Source organism: Oreochromis aureus, linkage group 11, assembly GCF_013358895.1.
Source record: "Oreochromis aureus strain Israel breed Guangdong linkage group 11, ZZ_aureus, whole genome shotgun sequence".
Taxonomy (NCBI): Eukaryota; Metazoa; Chordata; class Actinopteri; order Cichliformes; family Cichlidae; genus Oreochromis; species Oreochromis aureus.
Genome location: NC_052952.1, coordinates 35,693,972 through 35,711,818, shown reverse-complemented (window position 1 = coordinate 35,711,818; position 17,847 = coordinate 35,693,972). Strand labels below are relative to the sequence as shown.

Below are 17,847 nucleotides of genomic sequence, written 5' to 3'. Positions count from 1 at the left end.
GTTATGGAAGCATTTTTAATTTTCTTAAAGTACTGCAAGCATTACTGGATTAAACAGGCCTGGACTTTCCATGTGTTTTTATTTATATATTTTACACTCATTAGTAGTAGTAGTACTGTTACACAATAAGTGGATCTAAAATCATTAATTATTACAGATCCACTTATTGACTCTGACTTTTTTCAGTAATTCAGCTACAGGGTCAAATACAAAGTCATTTTTATGTTATTCTGTCACATAATCAGTGTTGGGTAAGTTACTTTAAATTAGTAACTTAGTTACATTACTAGTTACTTCTATCAAAAGTAACTCAGTTACTTCAAGTTACTCGTTACTTTCAGAGTAACCAGTTACTAGGCAAAGTAACTTTGGTTTTACTCAGAATTCTCTTGTTAATGTGTTGCTTCCGTAACTGGATACTCAGCCAGATTGCCAGTCTTCTAGCTTGCTTACTTGCCACAAGTGCACTGTGCCACCTACCAATAGAAAGAAAAAAATAATGTGCACATTTCCACGAGAGAAATCCCACGCCTGGACTGTCGTCGACTGCCGCCATGATTCTAGCCTACGTCACAGCGTCATGTGCGCTTTTTACATCCAACACAAAAACTGCAGTCGTGGTGCTTTTGATTGTACTCAGAACTCGGAAATTCTGCCTTCTGAATAGGAAGATGTAGGTAACACCAGACTGCAGATGAGCTGCATACAGAGCTGGACTGGGACAAAAAAATCGTCCCGGGCATTTTGACTAGAGACCGGCCCACCATTATAGGAAAAATCATAAAGCCTTTGAATGAAAACAAACACTGTTGTGACAGTGATGTACACTGTTCTGATGGTATATATGTATCAATCTATCAATTGTTTGTTGTAAGACTCAGATAATTATTTTTTTAAAAGCGAGACATTTTAAATGAGAATAAGAAAGAAAAGTATTTCTTTGTGCCCCCCTTTCCCTGTTAATGCCCTACCTGGATCCCTGGCAAAAGCTTTGCTAGACCCGCCCCTGCACAGTTACCAGCTGTCAGCTACGTAGAAAAGGATCCTGGTGTTATTTGTCTCTCAGAAACAGTTCATAACTTCCCTTCAACTCATTCATGTCACCTAAAAGGTAAACCTGTTTCTCCATCACCTGTTCAGCTCTGACAATTCAGTAAGGACAGATAACCAAACCGATATCATGACCAGCAGCTTTACAGCTGTGGCTCCAGCAAACATCAGCTGATACTATAAATTAATATTAAATAAATTCTAACAACAGCTGATCAAGCTTAAACGTGCTGCTGTTGTTTAACGCGACATCCGCTGGTTTCCTCTTTCTGGCGCAAAGTGGGCGATAAACAAACAAGAGAGAAAAGCCGATCAGCTGATCATTGATCAGTTTCATGATTGAAGTAGAAACAGGAGAGAATGAGAGAAGAAGAGGCAGCTGTGCAGCTTCAGCTTTGTGTCTTTTTCATTGTAGCTGAAGTCCGGGACAAACTGTTCCTTTTCACCTCAGTACGAAACGCGTAATATTTTCTCTGAATACCAGACGATTCTGTTTTTTAGGGGACGGTTGGAAACTCTAATAATTAACCGTATGAACAAAATAAAGTTCAGCATCAGTAACATAGCACCCACCCAGCTGTATAGAAACTCCGTCATGCTAGCTAGCACGCAGTACGAAAAAGTCAGCATAACGAAAATAAACTCCACCTAAACTTGGTTTATATCTGACCCAGATAGACTGCAGGTCATAACTTCTTACCTGAAGTTCAGTTCACCTGACACGCGGACCGGCGGCCGCTTCGGGTCTCTGCTCTTGCCTCCCTTTTCCTTCATCCACCTGCTGGCCTCCACCACTTGCTAATGTTATTGAATCTGTGGAAGCTCCAAAAAAAAAAAAAACTCTTTTCAGTGCGCATAAAATTACAAAAAATCGCGGAGTAACGAGTAACGAGCCTATCTAAATCCCAGTAACGAGTAACGCGTTCCTGGCATAATAACTAGTTACCGTGCTCGTTACCACAATAATAACGTAGTTACTGTAATGCGTTACTTAATAACGCGTTAGTCCCAACACTGGTCACATAGAATCTAATCTGGATGTAAACAATAATTATGAGGGAAAAAACTGCGTATGGAAGATTAAATATATTGATTTTTTCCTATAAAAATGAAATGAAATGAAAAATATATTAGCTAATCACAACTTAAAGTGAGATTCTCACTTCCGGTAATGGCGGCAAAGTGAGGAGACCCGTGTTTCGCGTGCTCAGTTGTCTTTTTCGTTAAATACTCTCTGTAAATCCAAAATAGAACTTACGTCTTTGACACAGTTCGTTTGGGAACATTTGAGAACGTTAACATGCCTAAAAAACTGAACAAGGACAAACAAGAGATCTTCAACGCACACCTCCGGCAGAGCTTCAACAACATTCTGAGGGAGACTGGGGACATTGAGTCCGAATGGACCATGTTCAGCGTCTCCATTGCTGAAGCTGCTGCATTGAGCTGCGGCCGCAAGGTGGTTGGTGCCTGCCGTGGTGGTAATCCCCGGCCCGAACCAAATGGTGGACACCAGAGGTGAAGGGAGCCACCAGGCTGAAGAAGGAGTCCTATCGGGCTTGGTTAGCCTGTGGGACTCCAGAGGCAGCTGACAGGTATCGACAGGCCAAGCGGAATGCGGCTCGGGCAGTGGCTGAAGCAAAAACTCGGGTGTGGGAGGAGTTCGGAGAGGCCATGGAAAAAGACTTTCGGATTGCCTCGAAGAGATTCTGGCAAACCGTCAGGCGTCTCAGGAGGGGAAAGCGGTGCTCTACCTGCACTGTGTATAGTGCTGGCGGTGCGCTGCTGACGTCGACTGAGAAAATTGTCAGACGGTGGAAGGAATACTGAGGACCTCCTTAATCCCACTGACACGCCTCTTCCGAGGAGGAAGCAGAGTCTGGGGATGAGGGAATGACCCGCCAATTTCTGGGGTCGAGGTCACTGAGGCAGTTAAACAACTCCTCGGTGGCAGAGCCCCTGGTGTTGATGAGGTCCGCCCGAGTTCCTGAAGGCTCTGGACGTTGTAGGGCTGTCCTGGTTGACACGCCTCTACAATGTTGCGTGGAGATCAGGGGCAGTACCCTGGACTGGCAGACCGGGTGGTGGTCCCCATCTTTAAGAAGGGAGACCGGAGGGTGTGTTCCAACTACAGGGGATCACACTCCTCAGCCTCCTGGGAAAGTCTATGCCAGGGTGCTGGAAAGGAGAGTTCGTCCGTTAGTCGAACCTCGGATACAGGAGGAACAATGCGGTTTTCGTCCTGGTCGCGAACACTGGACCAGCTCTTTATCCTCTCGAGGATACTTGAGGGTGCATGGGAGTTTGCCCAACCAGTCTACATGTGTTTTGTGGACTTGGAGAAGGCATTCGACCGTGTCCCTCGGGTGTCCTGTGGGAGGTGTTGCGGGGAGTATGGGGTGTCTGGCCCATTGCTACGGGCCATTCGATCCCTATACAGCCGTTGTAAGAGTTTGGTTCGCATTGCCGGCAATAAGTCGGACTCGTTTCCGGTGGGTGATGGGCTCCGCCAGGGCTGCCCTTTATCACCGATTCTGTTCATAATTTTTATGGACAGGATTTCTAGGCGCAGCCAAGTGGCGGAGGGCTTTCACTTGGTGGCCTCAGAATCTCATCTCTGCTTTCTGCGGATGATGTGGTTCTGATGGCTTCATCGGGTGAGGGCCTCCAGCTCGCACTGGAACGGTTCGCAGCCGAGTGTGAAGCAGCGGGAATGAGGATCAGCACCTCCAAATCTGAGGCCATGGTTCTCAGCCGGAAAAGGGTGGAGTGCCCACTCCGGGTCGGGATGAGTTCCTGCCCCAAGTGGAGGAGTTTAAGTATCTCGGGGTCTTGTTCGCGAGTGATGGGAGAAGGGAGCCGGAGATCGACAGACGGATTGGTGCTGCAGCTGCAGTGATGCGGACGCTGCACCGGTCCGTCGTGGTGAAGAGGGAGCTGAGTGTAAAAGCGAAGCTCTCAATTTACCGGTCGATCTACGTCCCGACCCTCACCTATGGCCATGAGCTGTGGGTAGTGACCGAAAGAACGAGATCGCGGATACAAGCGGCAGAAATGAGCTTCCTCCGAAGGGTGGCTGGCCTCCCCTTAGAGATAGGGCGAGAAGTTCGCCATCCGGGAGGGGCTCAGAGTAGAGCCGCTGCTCCTCCACATCGAAAGGAGCCAGTTGAGGTGGTTCGGGCATCTGACAAGGATGCCCCCTGGGCGCCTCCTGGGTGAGGTGTTCCGGGCATGTCCCACCGGGAGGAGGCCCCGGGGCAGACCCAGGACGCGCTGGAGAGATTATATCTCTCGGCTGGCAGATGGGCGTCATGCATGAACACGAACAAGAAAAGCAACCCGCAAACCCAGAAATGCCTTCTACCTTGGACCTTTTGAACGCCATTCGATTGTTCAAGCAAGAGTTTCACACTGAAATGGGTGGTATTATGTCAGCAATAGGAGCTGTTCAAGCTGATATACAAAAATGTGGACGGCGACTTGACGAGGCTGAAAAAAGAATCTCCTATGCGGAGGACGAAATTACCTTACTGAAAAATGATATGGAATGCATTGAAAGACAGGCCAAATTTCTGTCTAAAAAGGTGGAGGACTTGGAAGGAAGAAGTCGGCGTAACAACATCCGAATCCTCGGTATCCCTGAGAAAGAAGAAGGTACAGATGCACGTGCTTTCATGGAGAAGTTTATATCGGATATTTTGAAAATCCCTTCTCCTGTCCTGGAGAGAGCGCACAGGATAATCACAAGTCAAAGCTTTATTGCAAACCGATCGAGAACTTTTATAATTAAGTGCTTAAGTTACAGAGATCGTGAACGCATCATGAAAGCCGCTAGGGGCGACAAAAGAACTGACGATAAGGACAACAAGATAGCCTTTTGCCGGACCTGCCTGCAGAAACATATAGACAGCAGCGTCAGTATGATGGTGTGAGGAAGAAGCTGCGGGAGATTGGACTGTGGAAACATCGGATCATCTATCCAGCGAGGCTGCTTTTGACCAACGAGGAACGTACGCATGTATTTGATACACCAGCGGACGTGGACGCCTACATTAAGAACCTCAATCAAGTACAAGATGTTTGATAAGGTATATGATGGTAGATCACTAATTCTGTTCTAACTGTATTTACGAACCACACTGGACAGAACAATTTATTATATTGCCAAAGGGTTGTTATACAAAGATGGGTTAGACATTGGTTGTTTAGATCTCTTAACAAGAGTTACTAGTAATTTCACTTACTGTGTCAAATGTGTGAGAGTAAAAACTTGACAAGGTGGATTTATTTCTATTATTATTATTATTATTATTATTATTATTATTATTAGTTTCTTTAGTTAAATATTTTTATTTAATTGTAATTACTTTAACAACTGTTGCTAAACGCAGGTGAATAGCTCCTCGGTTTAGGGTGGACATGTTCCAAGAAGAGGGCGGAAGTATTTTTGGGGTTAAGGGATGCCTGTATGTTCTTACACAGGCTGGGATGTGGGAAGGGTTGCTCTCTCAAATCAGTAAATTCTTAACATGGTACAATGCTTTTCTTTTGTATATATATGTGTGTATTTATTTAATAGTACAGCTTTAACATATGTGAATATATATGGCAGAAGTATTGATTGACTGTGTTTCTTGGAACTGCAGAGGTCTGCGTAAGCTTGTAAAAATAAAACAAGTCATTAGTAGGATTAAGAAATTAAAAGCCAAAATTGTGTTCCTACAAGAAACCCATATGCTAGGTAGCGAGACAAATAGAATGAAACGTAGATGGCCAGGCCAGATCTTTTCAGCACCTTACTCCTCCAATTCCAGGGGCGTCATGATAATGATTCACAAATCTATACCTTTTCACGTTGAGCATGTGCTTAAGGATTGTAATGGACGTTTTTTAATACTACAAGGTAATCTGCTATCTACTAGACTAAATTTAATTAATATTTATGGCCCAAATGAAGATAACCCAAACTTTTATAGCAATTTATTTCTTAAAATTTCAGACTTGCAAGGTAAATATATAATTGCTGGAGACTTAAATTGCACTTTAAACCCACAGAAGGATAAATCTTCAGGCATGGATAATACTCATAATCGAACACGAAAGGTGATTAGACAATTTATGAAGGAGTTAAATATAACTGATATATGGCGAGATCAAAACCCAACCAAGTTACAATATTCCTGTTGGTCAGGTACATACAAAGTGTATTCCAGAATAGATTACTTTTTGGTATCAACTGAGCTGGCTCATTATATAAAAGATTGCCAGTATAAGGAAATAATAATATCTGACCATGCAGCTGTTACTTTGACTTTCATAGAGCCAAAACTGATCAAAACTCGAATTGTATGGAGGTTTCAATTGAAGTGGATGCAGGACAAACAGTTTCTTGAGTTTTTAGGCAAGCAAATTAATGAATATTTTGAGCACAATACAGATCAAACATTGGCAAGTGTGAGATGGGAGGCCTTTAAGGCATATTTAAGAGGGCAAATTATAAGCTACTCTAGTAAGAAAACAAGAGAAAGAAATCAAAGGATAAAATATCTGGAAGAAAAAATAAAAATGTTAGAAGAGATCAGTTTTCAATCAGGCCAAAATAATGAGTATAATGTAAAAGAATTATTACTATTGAGAACGCAATATAATGAAATGACAAGTGAAAAAGCAGCTGTAAATTTATTGAGATTAAAGCAACAATTCTATGACCAAGGTGAAAAACCCAGCAAACTCCTGGCTTGGCATATAAAACAGCAGGAATCTGAAAAGGCAATTACAAAACTTGAAACTTCAAATGGAAATATTATAGTAGACCCATTAGAGATAAATAATGCATTTAAAGTGTTTTATGAAACGTTATATAACTCTGAATCCAATAATGCAGCTAGCATTCAATCTTTATTTCTAGATAAACTTGATATACCAAAAATTTCAGACAAAGACAAAGAAAATGTTGACAGGCAAATTAGTATAGATGAAATTATTGATGCTATAAATTCTTTAAATGCTGGTAAAACAGCTGGTCTAGATGGATTGCCAATCGACCTTTATAAATACTTCAAAGATAAACTAGCACAGCCCCTCTTAGATATGTATATAGAATGTTTTAATACTGGTAATCTTACTGACTCATTAAGGGAGTCCCTGATAATATTGCTTCCTAAACCTGGAAAACTAAATAACAAGTGTGAAAATATGTGTCCTATAAGCTTAATTAACACAGACACTAAAATTATCTGTAAAATTCTCGCAAAAAGATTAGAAAGTGTTCTTCCAGTTATTATAGGAGATGATCAAAATGGATTTGTTAAACATAGGCAGGGTTTTCATAATGTAAGACGAGTCCTCAACATTCTTCATAATCAAAGTGAACAGGAAGATACAGCCATTCTTTCGCTCGACGCGGAGAAGGCTTTTGATAGAATCGAACGGTCATATCTCTTTGATGTCATTGTTAGATTTGGGTTTAGTAATTTATTTCTGCATTGGATCAAGCTACTACACTGTCAATCTGTGGCTCAGGTTAAGACAAATGAGACTAATTTCTGAACCATTTGACATTAAAAGAGGGTGCCCGCAGGGTTCACCTTTATCTCCACTTTTATTCCTTTTAGCTATTGAACCTCTGGCAATAGCTGTTAGAACCAGTGGACAAATTCAAGGTGTTAGGATTGGTAGAAAGGAGCATAGAATTGCTTTATTTGCTGATGATGTCATATTATTTTTAAAGCAACTAAAAATTTCTGTGCCTGCTATAAAGGATTTAATAGACCAGTTTGGGGCCTTCTCAGGGTATAAAGTAAATGTAACAAAATCATCATTAATGTTACTTAAACAAGGGTATAATCCAAACGTAAGTCAGAATATATCTGGCTTTACTGTTAATTCTGAACTCACTTATCTAGGCATCAAAATAGTTCCTTCATTAAAAGATACGGTGGCAATTAACTATAATACAATTCTACAGAAAATTTCTAAAGATTTGGAGCGTTGGATAAGTTTACCACTATCTATTATTGGAAGGATAAGTGTTCTTAAAATGAATGTATTACCTAAACTGTTGTATGTGTTTCAAAATGTCCCACTGGCTCCTCCTGCTGGATTGTTTACCAAATTAGCATCATTAATTAGAGAGTTCATTTGGAACAAGAAGCATCCCGCATTCGTTTGTCTTTGTTGTATCTTCCCTTTGATTCAGGGGGTTGAAATGTCCCAATTTTCACTGGTACTATCTGGCTATTCAACTAAGGACAATAATGTTTTATTTTTCATCCCAAAATACCCCGTCTTGGGTGGGGATGGAAGCAAATTCTCTTAAAATGCCATTAAATTTGTATTTATACTCTGCACAGCCAAAACAGTTAAAGAAAGAAACAAATAATCCTATAGTCCAAAATATGATTGAAGTTTGGTTTACAATAAAAGAAATGATGAATATTAAGAATAATCTCTCTCAGTTTAGTCCTATTTGGGAAATGCCTTATTTGTACCAGGAAACCTGGACGTAGGGTTCTAGGGTTGGGCAGAAAAAGGTGTTAAGAAAGTGGGTGATCTTTTTGTGATGGAGTAATGGTTTCATTTGAGGATTTAGTTTCTAAATTTCAAATTCCCCAAAACACTTTTTTAAGTATTTACAAATTAGAAGCTTCATTTCTTCCATGCAAAATCAGTCTCTCAACATTCCCCAGTTAAGTAAGTTAGAGGAGTTAATGGTGAAAAAAGGTGGTAATAAAGGTTTAATTTCAACATTCTACAACTGGATTGTATCTGCCTCTCTAGAAACATCAGTTTCTAAGTTGGTAGCTTGGAGAAAGGACCTAAATATCAATATTTCTGAGGAGACATGGAAGTTAATTTGCTTAAAATCACAAAAACTATCGATTAATAGTAACTTAAAGTTATTACAATACAATTGGATCATGCAATTATATATAACACCGGTGAAATTGAACAAATATAATAATAGAATTCCAGATACATGTTTTAAATGTGGAGAAGCCCGTGGAACATTTTTTCACTGTATATGGGAATGCAGAATTGTCCGTGCATTTTGGCAGGAGGTGATGAACAAAATAAACCAAATTTTGAATAAAAAGATTGTTTTAGATGTAGAAATGTTGTTATTACATGTGTATTCTAAAAATCTTAAACTAAGAACCCATCAAATTGTGTTTATGGATTATTGTACATTACAGGCAAAACGTATGATTGCATTAAATTGGAAAAAATTAGATCCTCCTGCTATTGGTGCTTGGATAAATTCTTTGGCACAGTGTATGGCAATGGAAAGGATAACGTATTTTCTAAAAGACAAGTTAACATATTTCGATGAAATTTGGAAGCCATTTAAAAACTTTATAAAAGAAGTAAACATCGGACAACTCCTGCAGGAATGTGGATGAGGAGAAAATGGTTTAGTATATGCTAGCTATTTTTTTTATTGTTCATGTCTTGAAGTTGTATAAATACCACATATTGTACAAATGTATATATATTCTATGTGCTTTTTTTAAAAATATATATTCTATGTGTTTTGTTTTTTCTTTTTTTCTTTTTTTTTGTTTGATGTAGGTTTGGTAGAGAGCAGGGTGGGAGGTGAGGGTGGGGGAAAGGGTTTCTATTACTGCAGCATATTACGGGGAAAACAAACCTTTGTATGCTGTTGCAAAAAGCAATAAAAATATTGAAAGAGAGTAAAGTGAGATTCTGAATCAGTAACTCTTGTTGGAGAAAATGAATTGGATTAAGTGAATGATCACACTCCACTGCGACGCTTTAATCTAATCATTAGTGTCATTAGTGAAGTCAGCAGGGGGATGAGCTGTATGTAAAATCTAAACCAGATCAAAGCGTTCTCTAAAAGCACCAGATATTAAACATTTTCCCTGCTGTTTAACTATATTCTATTTCATCACAGCGCTGCTCTTTAAATGCTGAAAATATGTTGACTCACAATAACAACTTCAACTAGACGCTGGAGAAAAGTTTGGCAGAAGCATTATGTGCTGGTTTACATTCAAAAGTAATTAAGTCTCTATTCTTATGAGCAAAGCTCAATTTCACAATCGTAGGTAGCATCATAAATAAAGTCACAGAAAAGCATGAAAATGTGAGAAATTTCTGAGAATGCACTTTAGAAAAAAGTTCATATAATAAAGTCATTCAGGTCATTAGTTGTACTGTAAAGTCTGGGGGAACCAGACCAAGCATTGCAGAGATGCAAGTTTTCATAAAATATTTTAATGCAATTATGAAATGCACCTCATGAAGAGGAAACTAGGAAATAGCTTTGATATAAATACATTTTTATAAATTACAATACAGTTCCACCAGAGGGCACTGAGTGATTAATCAGGAGCTCAGCTATGCATACAGCCGATTCTTCACCACTGTGGGTGTGATACTGACAGTAAGCACACAGCGGACAGGAAGTCTCATTTAGTTATACTCTGTACTTCTGAGTATACTACTTCCTCTCTCCTTGTGGATCTTCCTCACCTCCTGCCCTTACACCGCCATCTGAAGGTGCAAGGAGTGGGAGTGAGGATGTACAGAAAGAGAAATGAGAGCAGCTACGCTCAGTATTCAAGATATTTCCATGAAGGACTTCTCAAGGTACAAAAAAGGATCACAAAGTTTTGGCTGTGTACAAAATGCGCTTTCTGTGGATCAGGTAAAAACAACATTTTAAAAGATGTTTCATAGATAATTATTATCAACATAACACTGATCAGTGGAAAACATTAAAAAATTAAATAAGATGGCTTATAAAGACATAGTTCATTATAACCGGAAAGCTGATTATAAATGCAACTTATACACTTATATAAGCAAATCATGTTAATAAAATAAAAACCTTTTTAAAAAATTTCAGCTGTCAGTTGTCCAACATGAATACTGCAGTAAGCACAAATCCTGCACATTTGCACAGACAGGAGTTAAATCATTGTTTTCTTTGATTGCACAAAAAGTATTCACATGGACGGACTTCCACTGTTTTGCTGTTGGAGAATTGTTTTTATGTGAGCCACTTCTCCATGCAGTTCCTGAACACTGTGAAGTTGGAGTGCCAGGTTGTGTGCTTCACCCCCGAATGAACACATGCCACCACGTCGCCACGTTGGTCCAGCGTCTTCAGCCCAAACGCATCGTTCAGGTAAAACTGAGAGAGCAGAAGAAAATGACATGATTCAAGTTTTGTTTTTGAATGAATAGAGGAGGGTCTGCAGTGAAAATAGTAGAGATATTAAAAAATACAAGTTTAGTTTAACACATTTTCAATAAGATACATTCAGCTGACATTTTATTCTCTACAAGAGAGCAGTCTAACACAGCAGTCCAGCAGGAGGAGCTTTTTGTGTTAGTCTCTGTAACATTCTTTAGTTTTGAGTTCTTTCTTAAACTTCCTGTGCCTACTTCTGTTTTCTTTGTGTGTTCATTCTCATTTCTCAAATTTGTGCCCCTTCCATCCTCCTACCTGTTTATCCAGAAATCAATCTCAGTACCCCATTTTGAAGAACGTCTCAATTCCTAAAACACGTCTGGTGACAGACAACAGAGGAGGCTTGCTGCAGGAGCTACGACTGAAGACTCACAGGCGCATCCTTTGCTAAAGCATTTTTACCTGTGATGCATGATAGAGGTGTGATACGCTGCTGGAACATGTTGGTGGGAGAAGGACTCCAAAATGAAGTATTCCTACCTTTGCAGCATCTGCACACCCTGCCCAATTGTATTTTCTGTTCCCTGCCTGACTCCAACCTCTGCCTTCCTCCTCTTCCTCCTCTGGCTCAGCTTTGAAACCTCTGCACCTGGTTCCACCTGTCTCTCCCTTCATCTCTCCTCAGCAGACTGAGCCACTTTCCATTCAGCCCCAGTTCCACCACCACTCCCTCCCCATCAACCACCCTGAGTATTTTTATTTTGTTAATAAAATGATGTATTCATCCTGATCCCGGCTCTGCATTCTGTGTGTTGTATTTGGGGTTGATTTCCTCCCTTCAACATTTGTGTGTGTGATAAAGGAAATGTGTACAATATCCTGCAACACTGCCATGCTGTGAATGTCACTAAAAGCAGCTCTGCTATTAAATAATAAAATGTAAAAGTGGACAAATGACATCCCTGCTATTCTCCCTTCATAAATAAAACATGGACTCTGTGTAATGGGGCACAACCAAGAAACACCACCAACTCCTCAATTTTCACAAAGCTGAATCAAGAGACTTAAAATTATGTCAGTCATTAAGTGAAAACCTACAGCAGGACTGTTGTTTTTAGCTACACCTCAGGAAAAATGAAGTGTGTTGTACAGGCAGCACTTCAGTTTGCCACTAACCTCCTGGTTCTGCATTTCTACGACGTTTTCGCTGCTGTTATAGAATCCGAAGTGGCTGCACAGAAAAAAGGAAACAGTTGTTTCAGGTACACGGGTTTCATAACTTTTACCACAAAGTGATCACTTTGCAAACACATCGAAGGCTCTGCTGGTAAAAACGTTGTTGTCTCCAAACCGAGTATCTTTACTTAAGTTTAGTGTAGGATAGAATAGAATAGCCTTTTATTGTCATTATACATGTATAACCAAATGTGCGTGCTCCACATAACTGTTCTGGAATAAAATTTTATTAGTAGACAGCAGGAATAAATAGCAATCAGAAGAAATGTGCACAAAAATAAGAGAAAGACACACATTTGAGAACAAAACAGTTGCAAAGTGCAAAGAAAAGACTTGGTCTGGCCTGAGTGATGAGGGTTATTCAGACCATGGCTCAGACTGGTGAGGTGAGTGGGGAGATGGGGATACTGGGATAGTCTGAATGGCCCAGGGGAAGGAACTGTTTGTGAGTCTGAAGGTTTGGACCTGACTGACCTGAGTGCAACTGAATACAAATATTGTACTTTGAATCCAATATTGAAAAGGACCGACGTGCATCTTAAGGTGACCATCACATAAAGTGCTGCTTTGTGGCCCACAAGCAGCAGCTGAATGCACTACAGTAAATTTTGTTCCTCCAAAATTCATGTCAGCATTTTTTCGATCGAATGAAAGCCAAAAGAAGGAAAATGATGGGTCAGTTTTTTTCAAACAGTCTCGTCGTTGTGACATAATGAGCCACCTCTCATTTATGAAATTAAAATGAAAGAGAACAAACAGTGTGTGTTGTAAAGCTGATGACAGTGAGACCTTGACTGCCACGGTGTGATGACACCATCATCCGGTCCTCCAACTAGCACCAACTTCTTGATTTGCAGGAAGTTTTCCCTCCACGCTGTGAAAGGGAAAGTCAAAGGCATGAATGTTTGTTTTTGTGCTAACCAGTGCATATGATGAATATACCAAATCCAGTACCTTTCATGTCTCTGTGAGGTCTTTCACCATTAAGGAGAGGCAGAAAGATGTTGTTCCGCAGGTAGCTGCGTCTTTGGTGAGGGTCTGTGGACAAAATTTGTTTTATATTTCACTAAATCTAATGTGCAGACTCTCTTCAGTTAAATCTGAATAACTCTTGTATTCTCACCGTTCCAATAGTCACAAATAGACACTTTTTGACCAAATTTGTTGTAGCAGATAAAATGCACATTCTTCTTTAAGGTTTTGTGGAATACCTTCTGCACGTAGTCTGTGTCTGTGGAGTAAGACGATAAGATCAAGTTCATTTCAAACATCCTGGTGAATAGTGAGAAGTGTCTTAAAAAGTTCACATTCTTTAAATGTTAAAGCTTAAGCAGACAAGTTTTCAAAAGCTCTCTGACCTCCGTACTGTCCAGCCAGTGGGGATGACAGTGAAATGAAGGTGTGCACGTTGTGGTTGGAAGTCGTGGAGAGAAGTGCTCGACATATTAGACCACCTTTATGGAAAAAAAGAGACTAAAAATTAGTATCAGCTTCAGAAACTTGTACCTTAAATTCATCAGTCCTCACTATTATGCAGTTTGTCTGTATAACTACAGCATACTACGATAGAGATGAACCAGAGGCTAGAAGTGGAAGAGTGTGATGTGACTTATTTTTACCTAAACTTGCCTAAACCTAACCAATCAGTAAAAGTTAAAAGATAATAACAATAATTAATATAAAAAAATTAAACCAATCACACAGACAAAGTAAAAGCTAAATTAAAAATTCAGAAAGTCCCAGTGGGATATAAACCATCTGTTTTTCTATTAAATGTTTAAGTGTATGTGTGAGTGTACAGCTGCAGCACCTTGTGAAAAGCACAGAAGATGGACGCCATCAGGAGCATTTTTCATGATGGAGTCGAAGGACTGCCTGAAGTCTGGGACCTGCTTCCACAGCGGCTGCAGACTCAACAGGTCGTCGTACAAGTCAATCACTGTGACCTCAGTGCCTGGATGCACCTGAGAAGTGCAAAGAAATTGAAGTGGAAGTAAAAAATTTTCCCTTTTGATTCAAAGAAGTGGCACAGTGAGGGAAACATCAGCTGTCATAAAACTTCAGACAGGTGCTCGAATGCAGAACTCTGAAATTAAAACTGATCCTGAGGAAATGAAAATCACAAAGGAACAGAAATCGCTAACTTGAAACCATTCACTGATTTTCACTTCATTGTTTTTATCTGATATGTTATCAAGTCCAATATCATTTTAAGTATTTTATTCCTACTTGAAATACAAAATTCTGCCTTCAACCTAAAGTAGTATAGAAGCTCTTGATTTGAGTGTTGAACATTTGGTGGATTCAGGTACTTTATTAATGAATGACAGGGTTAAATAACAATAATTACAATGAAACACCTCACACATCTATAGTAACATTAAAGGACCAGTGGCTGGCAGGGTATGGAGTGACACATCAGTGTCCAATGTAGTGCTTTATGTGCAAGTATACCATCGACACTGACACAAATACAAGAAACCAGCCTTTGGATAGCTGTCCACTGCAGTGACCACTATGTGTGAAAGGGTTAACATATTATTAACATATAAGGTGAATAACGGCCCCAGAACTGATCCCTGGGGAACACCTTCAACCACATCAAGGAAGCAAGAGGTGATGCCTTCGGCATTCACACACTTAGTTCTGTTGGAAAGATCATTTTTGATCCACTCACAGTTTTTGCTTTAATAGCACATGATCTACAGTGTTAAAAGCCTCAGAAAAGTCAATGAAAAAGGCTGCACAGTGTTTCTTACTGTGTAAAGCCTCAATAAAATCATTTATTACTTTTAAGGCAGCTTGAACAGACTGAACGTGTAATATAATATCATGACTAATGAGATATTCCTTCCTATTGCTCACTTACAAGAGACTCTTTGCGGGCTTTTCATTGGTCTTTACAAAGGGTCAAACAATCGAGCGCACAACTGTAGTTTATATGGTTTTGGATGAATAATAACAAGCATAGAATGATTTATGTAAGCACATTATCTGCCTGCTACGGTGACAGAATACAGTCAGAACATCCCGTGCTAAAGATAACCTGCACACCAGAGAATATATTGTTTTAAAAGATTATCTAGAGACAAAATGTGATGCTGTGGATCATTCTGTTCAGCCAGGTCAGCTTAAGCATTTCGGTTTGTTTTGTTTTGACCCAATCTATCTTTTGCTGAGGATAAACAGTGGACCCTTCATTCTCTTGACTCAAAATCACCTCCAGTCAGAGCAAATCCAGTTTAAAAAGTAATCATTTCAAAGTCTTTTAAGTTGAAATGTGAGTCAAAGAAGTAAGCCTTTAAGTCTGATCACTAAGTACTAATAACTAGTACTTAGTGATCAGACTTACCCCCCTTTAGCATTGTTCTCTATCAATCAACTACTTGGTGACTCGATCCCAGCATCCATAAGAGTGTGAGTGTGAATGTTAGTTCGTTTAAAAGCACCTGAAAATGTTTTTAGTGCTCAAACAGAACAGGAAAGCTCTGTGTGAGTACCAGTTTATTTATGGGTTTAAATGGTAAAAAAATAAAATCACTGTTGTGAACTGTAATATTTGATCAAGTTGGCTTACTTAAAAAATATGCACACTTGTTGGCCCAAAGTTACTGAAAGTCAACCGAGAAAATGATACAAACTTGTTTTCACTGCGTGTGCAAATGAGGACAAGCCTCTTAAATAACACATTTTCATTATTTTATAATAAATGTCTAAACATGCTTGTACGCAGTGTTTAGTTCCGTTTGAGAGACAACGCAGGAAAACTGGTTTTAAATTTGAACAGCTACTCTGAACATGAACTTGGCCTGGAGACGTTAATCACTATGTGAGTCCGAGTCCTGCGGTCCGTTAATAGCTAAACACTTCCACCAGAAACACATCACAGAAAAACCAAAGTCTAACGTAACCGTGGACACAGCAGGACCGCATTTAGAATCTAATATCGAACATTAACAGGCCCATGAGTCTTTGTGCACGTATCATTAACAAGTTTGCACAAAAGCGCTACAAAGTAAAGACATGACCACAAGCACAAATAATGTGAAATACACTTGGCCTACTTTTAATTCCTGTGGTAAATAAAGCGGTTCTAACGCATTTGGAGCTGTTTTCGAGCCTTGTTGTTCTACAGCTTAGAGATGTCGCACGCTGTGCGCGGTCCTACCTTCTTTATGAACCTTGAAAGGTTTTGGAACTGCTGTGGTCCATCAAAGATGCCATGCACGATGATGACTGGTTTATAGCTGTCCACGCAAACACCTGCGACCAGCAGCAGCAGCAGCAGCAGCGGGCCATGCGACCCTGCGGCTACCCGTGGACACTTCATCTCCGCCCGGATACAGGTGAGAAGCAGTGCGGGGGGGCTGTGGATGATCCCGAGGACTTTGACCTGAGGTGGTGTCGTTAATACGGCCGATGAGGGACTGTGGCTCTCTTCATACTGACAACCAACCATACATGAGCGCGCGCTGCTTCCTCTTTATACACATGTATTTTTTCCACAGGCCACATCCGCTTTTACAGAATCACACCCCTTCAACATTCAACGGTCTGAACCCCGTCGAGTGATCCCGGCTTTATGATAAAGCAAAAGTCTTTTCGACCGTTTACTTCAATCAGTCACTTATAATTAATTTGACCAATGAAAAAACGTTGCATTTTAATAAATGAAAGTTTTTTAAATGCATATTTTCATCTGTTAGATGAACTCACAATTGCACTTTATAAGGCAAACGTTAACATCGTTGCTGGTCATCTGTTCATGTGTTTGAAATAACTTCATGTTACAAGTGACTTGAACGTTTGTTTGTTTAAATGTGTTGTCTGTCTTAGTATTCAGTCTGTGGGTGGTGGTGATATTGTGTGTGTTAGACTGCTATTATAATAGCAGGAAGTTGGGGTGGATCAATGGCACAGTTAATATAACTTTATACTGACTTATTATGTCCCACGTGTAAAAGCCGCATGTTTTTGTCATGTTTAATTTAAAATTGTTGACCAACTAAAAGCCAGAACCTAAAGATTTGTGTTCACAATAAAAGAATTGGGAAATTGAGTTCTGGTTGTGAATTATCTCTAAAAATCATAACATGGATTCAAGGAGCAGAGATTTTTGTCTGCAGAATTTCTTAGCTGCATATGCATGATGCACATCTCCTGCTCCACTGCATCCCACAGCTGCTCTGTTGGATGTAAACTGGTAAGTCGTAGCCATCTAAGTACAATGAACTCATGTTATGTTCAAAATTTCAGTTTGAGATGAGCTGAGCTTTATGACAAGATGATTCTCCTGCTGGAAACAGCTGTCAGAAGATATTCAGGGTGTTTAAACGATTTGCCTTTCTCGTGTTAAAGAGGACAGATTGTGACAAAAAATTATCACCCACACCAAAACA

General features: G+C 39.9%; 1 protein-coding gene across 1 annotated transcript; it reads right to left on the bottom strand.

Moving 5' to 3' along the window:
• Window positions 1–10,274: 10,274 nt before the first annotated feature.
• Window positions 10,275–16,922, bottom strand: LOC116331568 (lysosomal thioesterase PPT2-like). Its single transcript, XM_031754302.2, has 8 exons — window positions 16,617–16,922; window positions 14,259–14,412; window positions 13,807–13,902; window positions 13,572–13,679; window positions 13,403–13,486; window positions 13,238–13,322; window positions 12,389–12,443; window positions 10,275–11,212 (listed from the first exon to the last, which is right to left on the bottom strand). The coding sequence occupies exons 1-8, from the start codon at window positions 16,905–16,907 to the stop codon at window positions 11,069–11,071; spliced, it is 1,017 nt and encodes a 338-aa protein (XP_031610162.1). The 5' UTR covers window positions 16,908–16,922; the 3' UTR covers window positions 10,275–11,068.
• Between the last annotated feature and the right edge of the window lie 925 nt (window positions 16,923–17,847).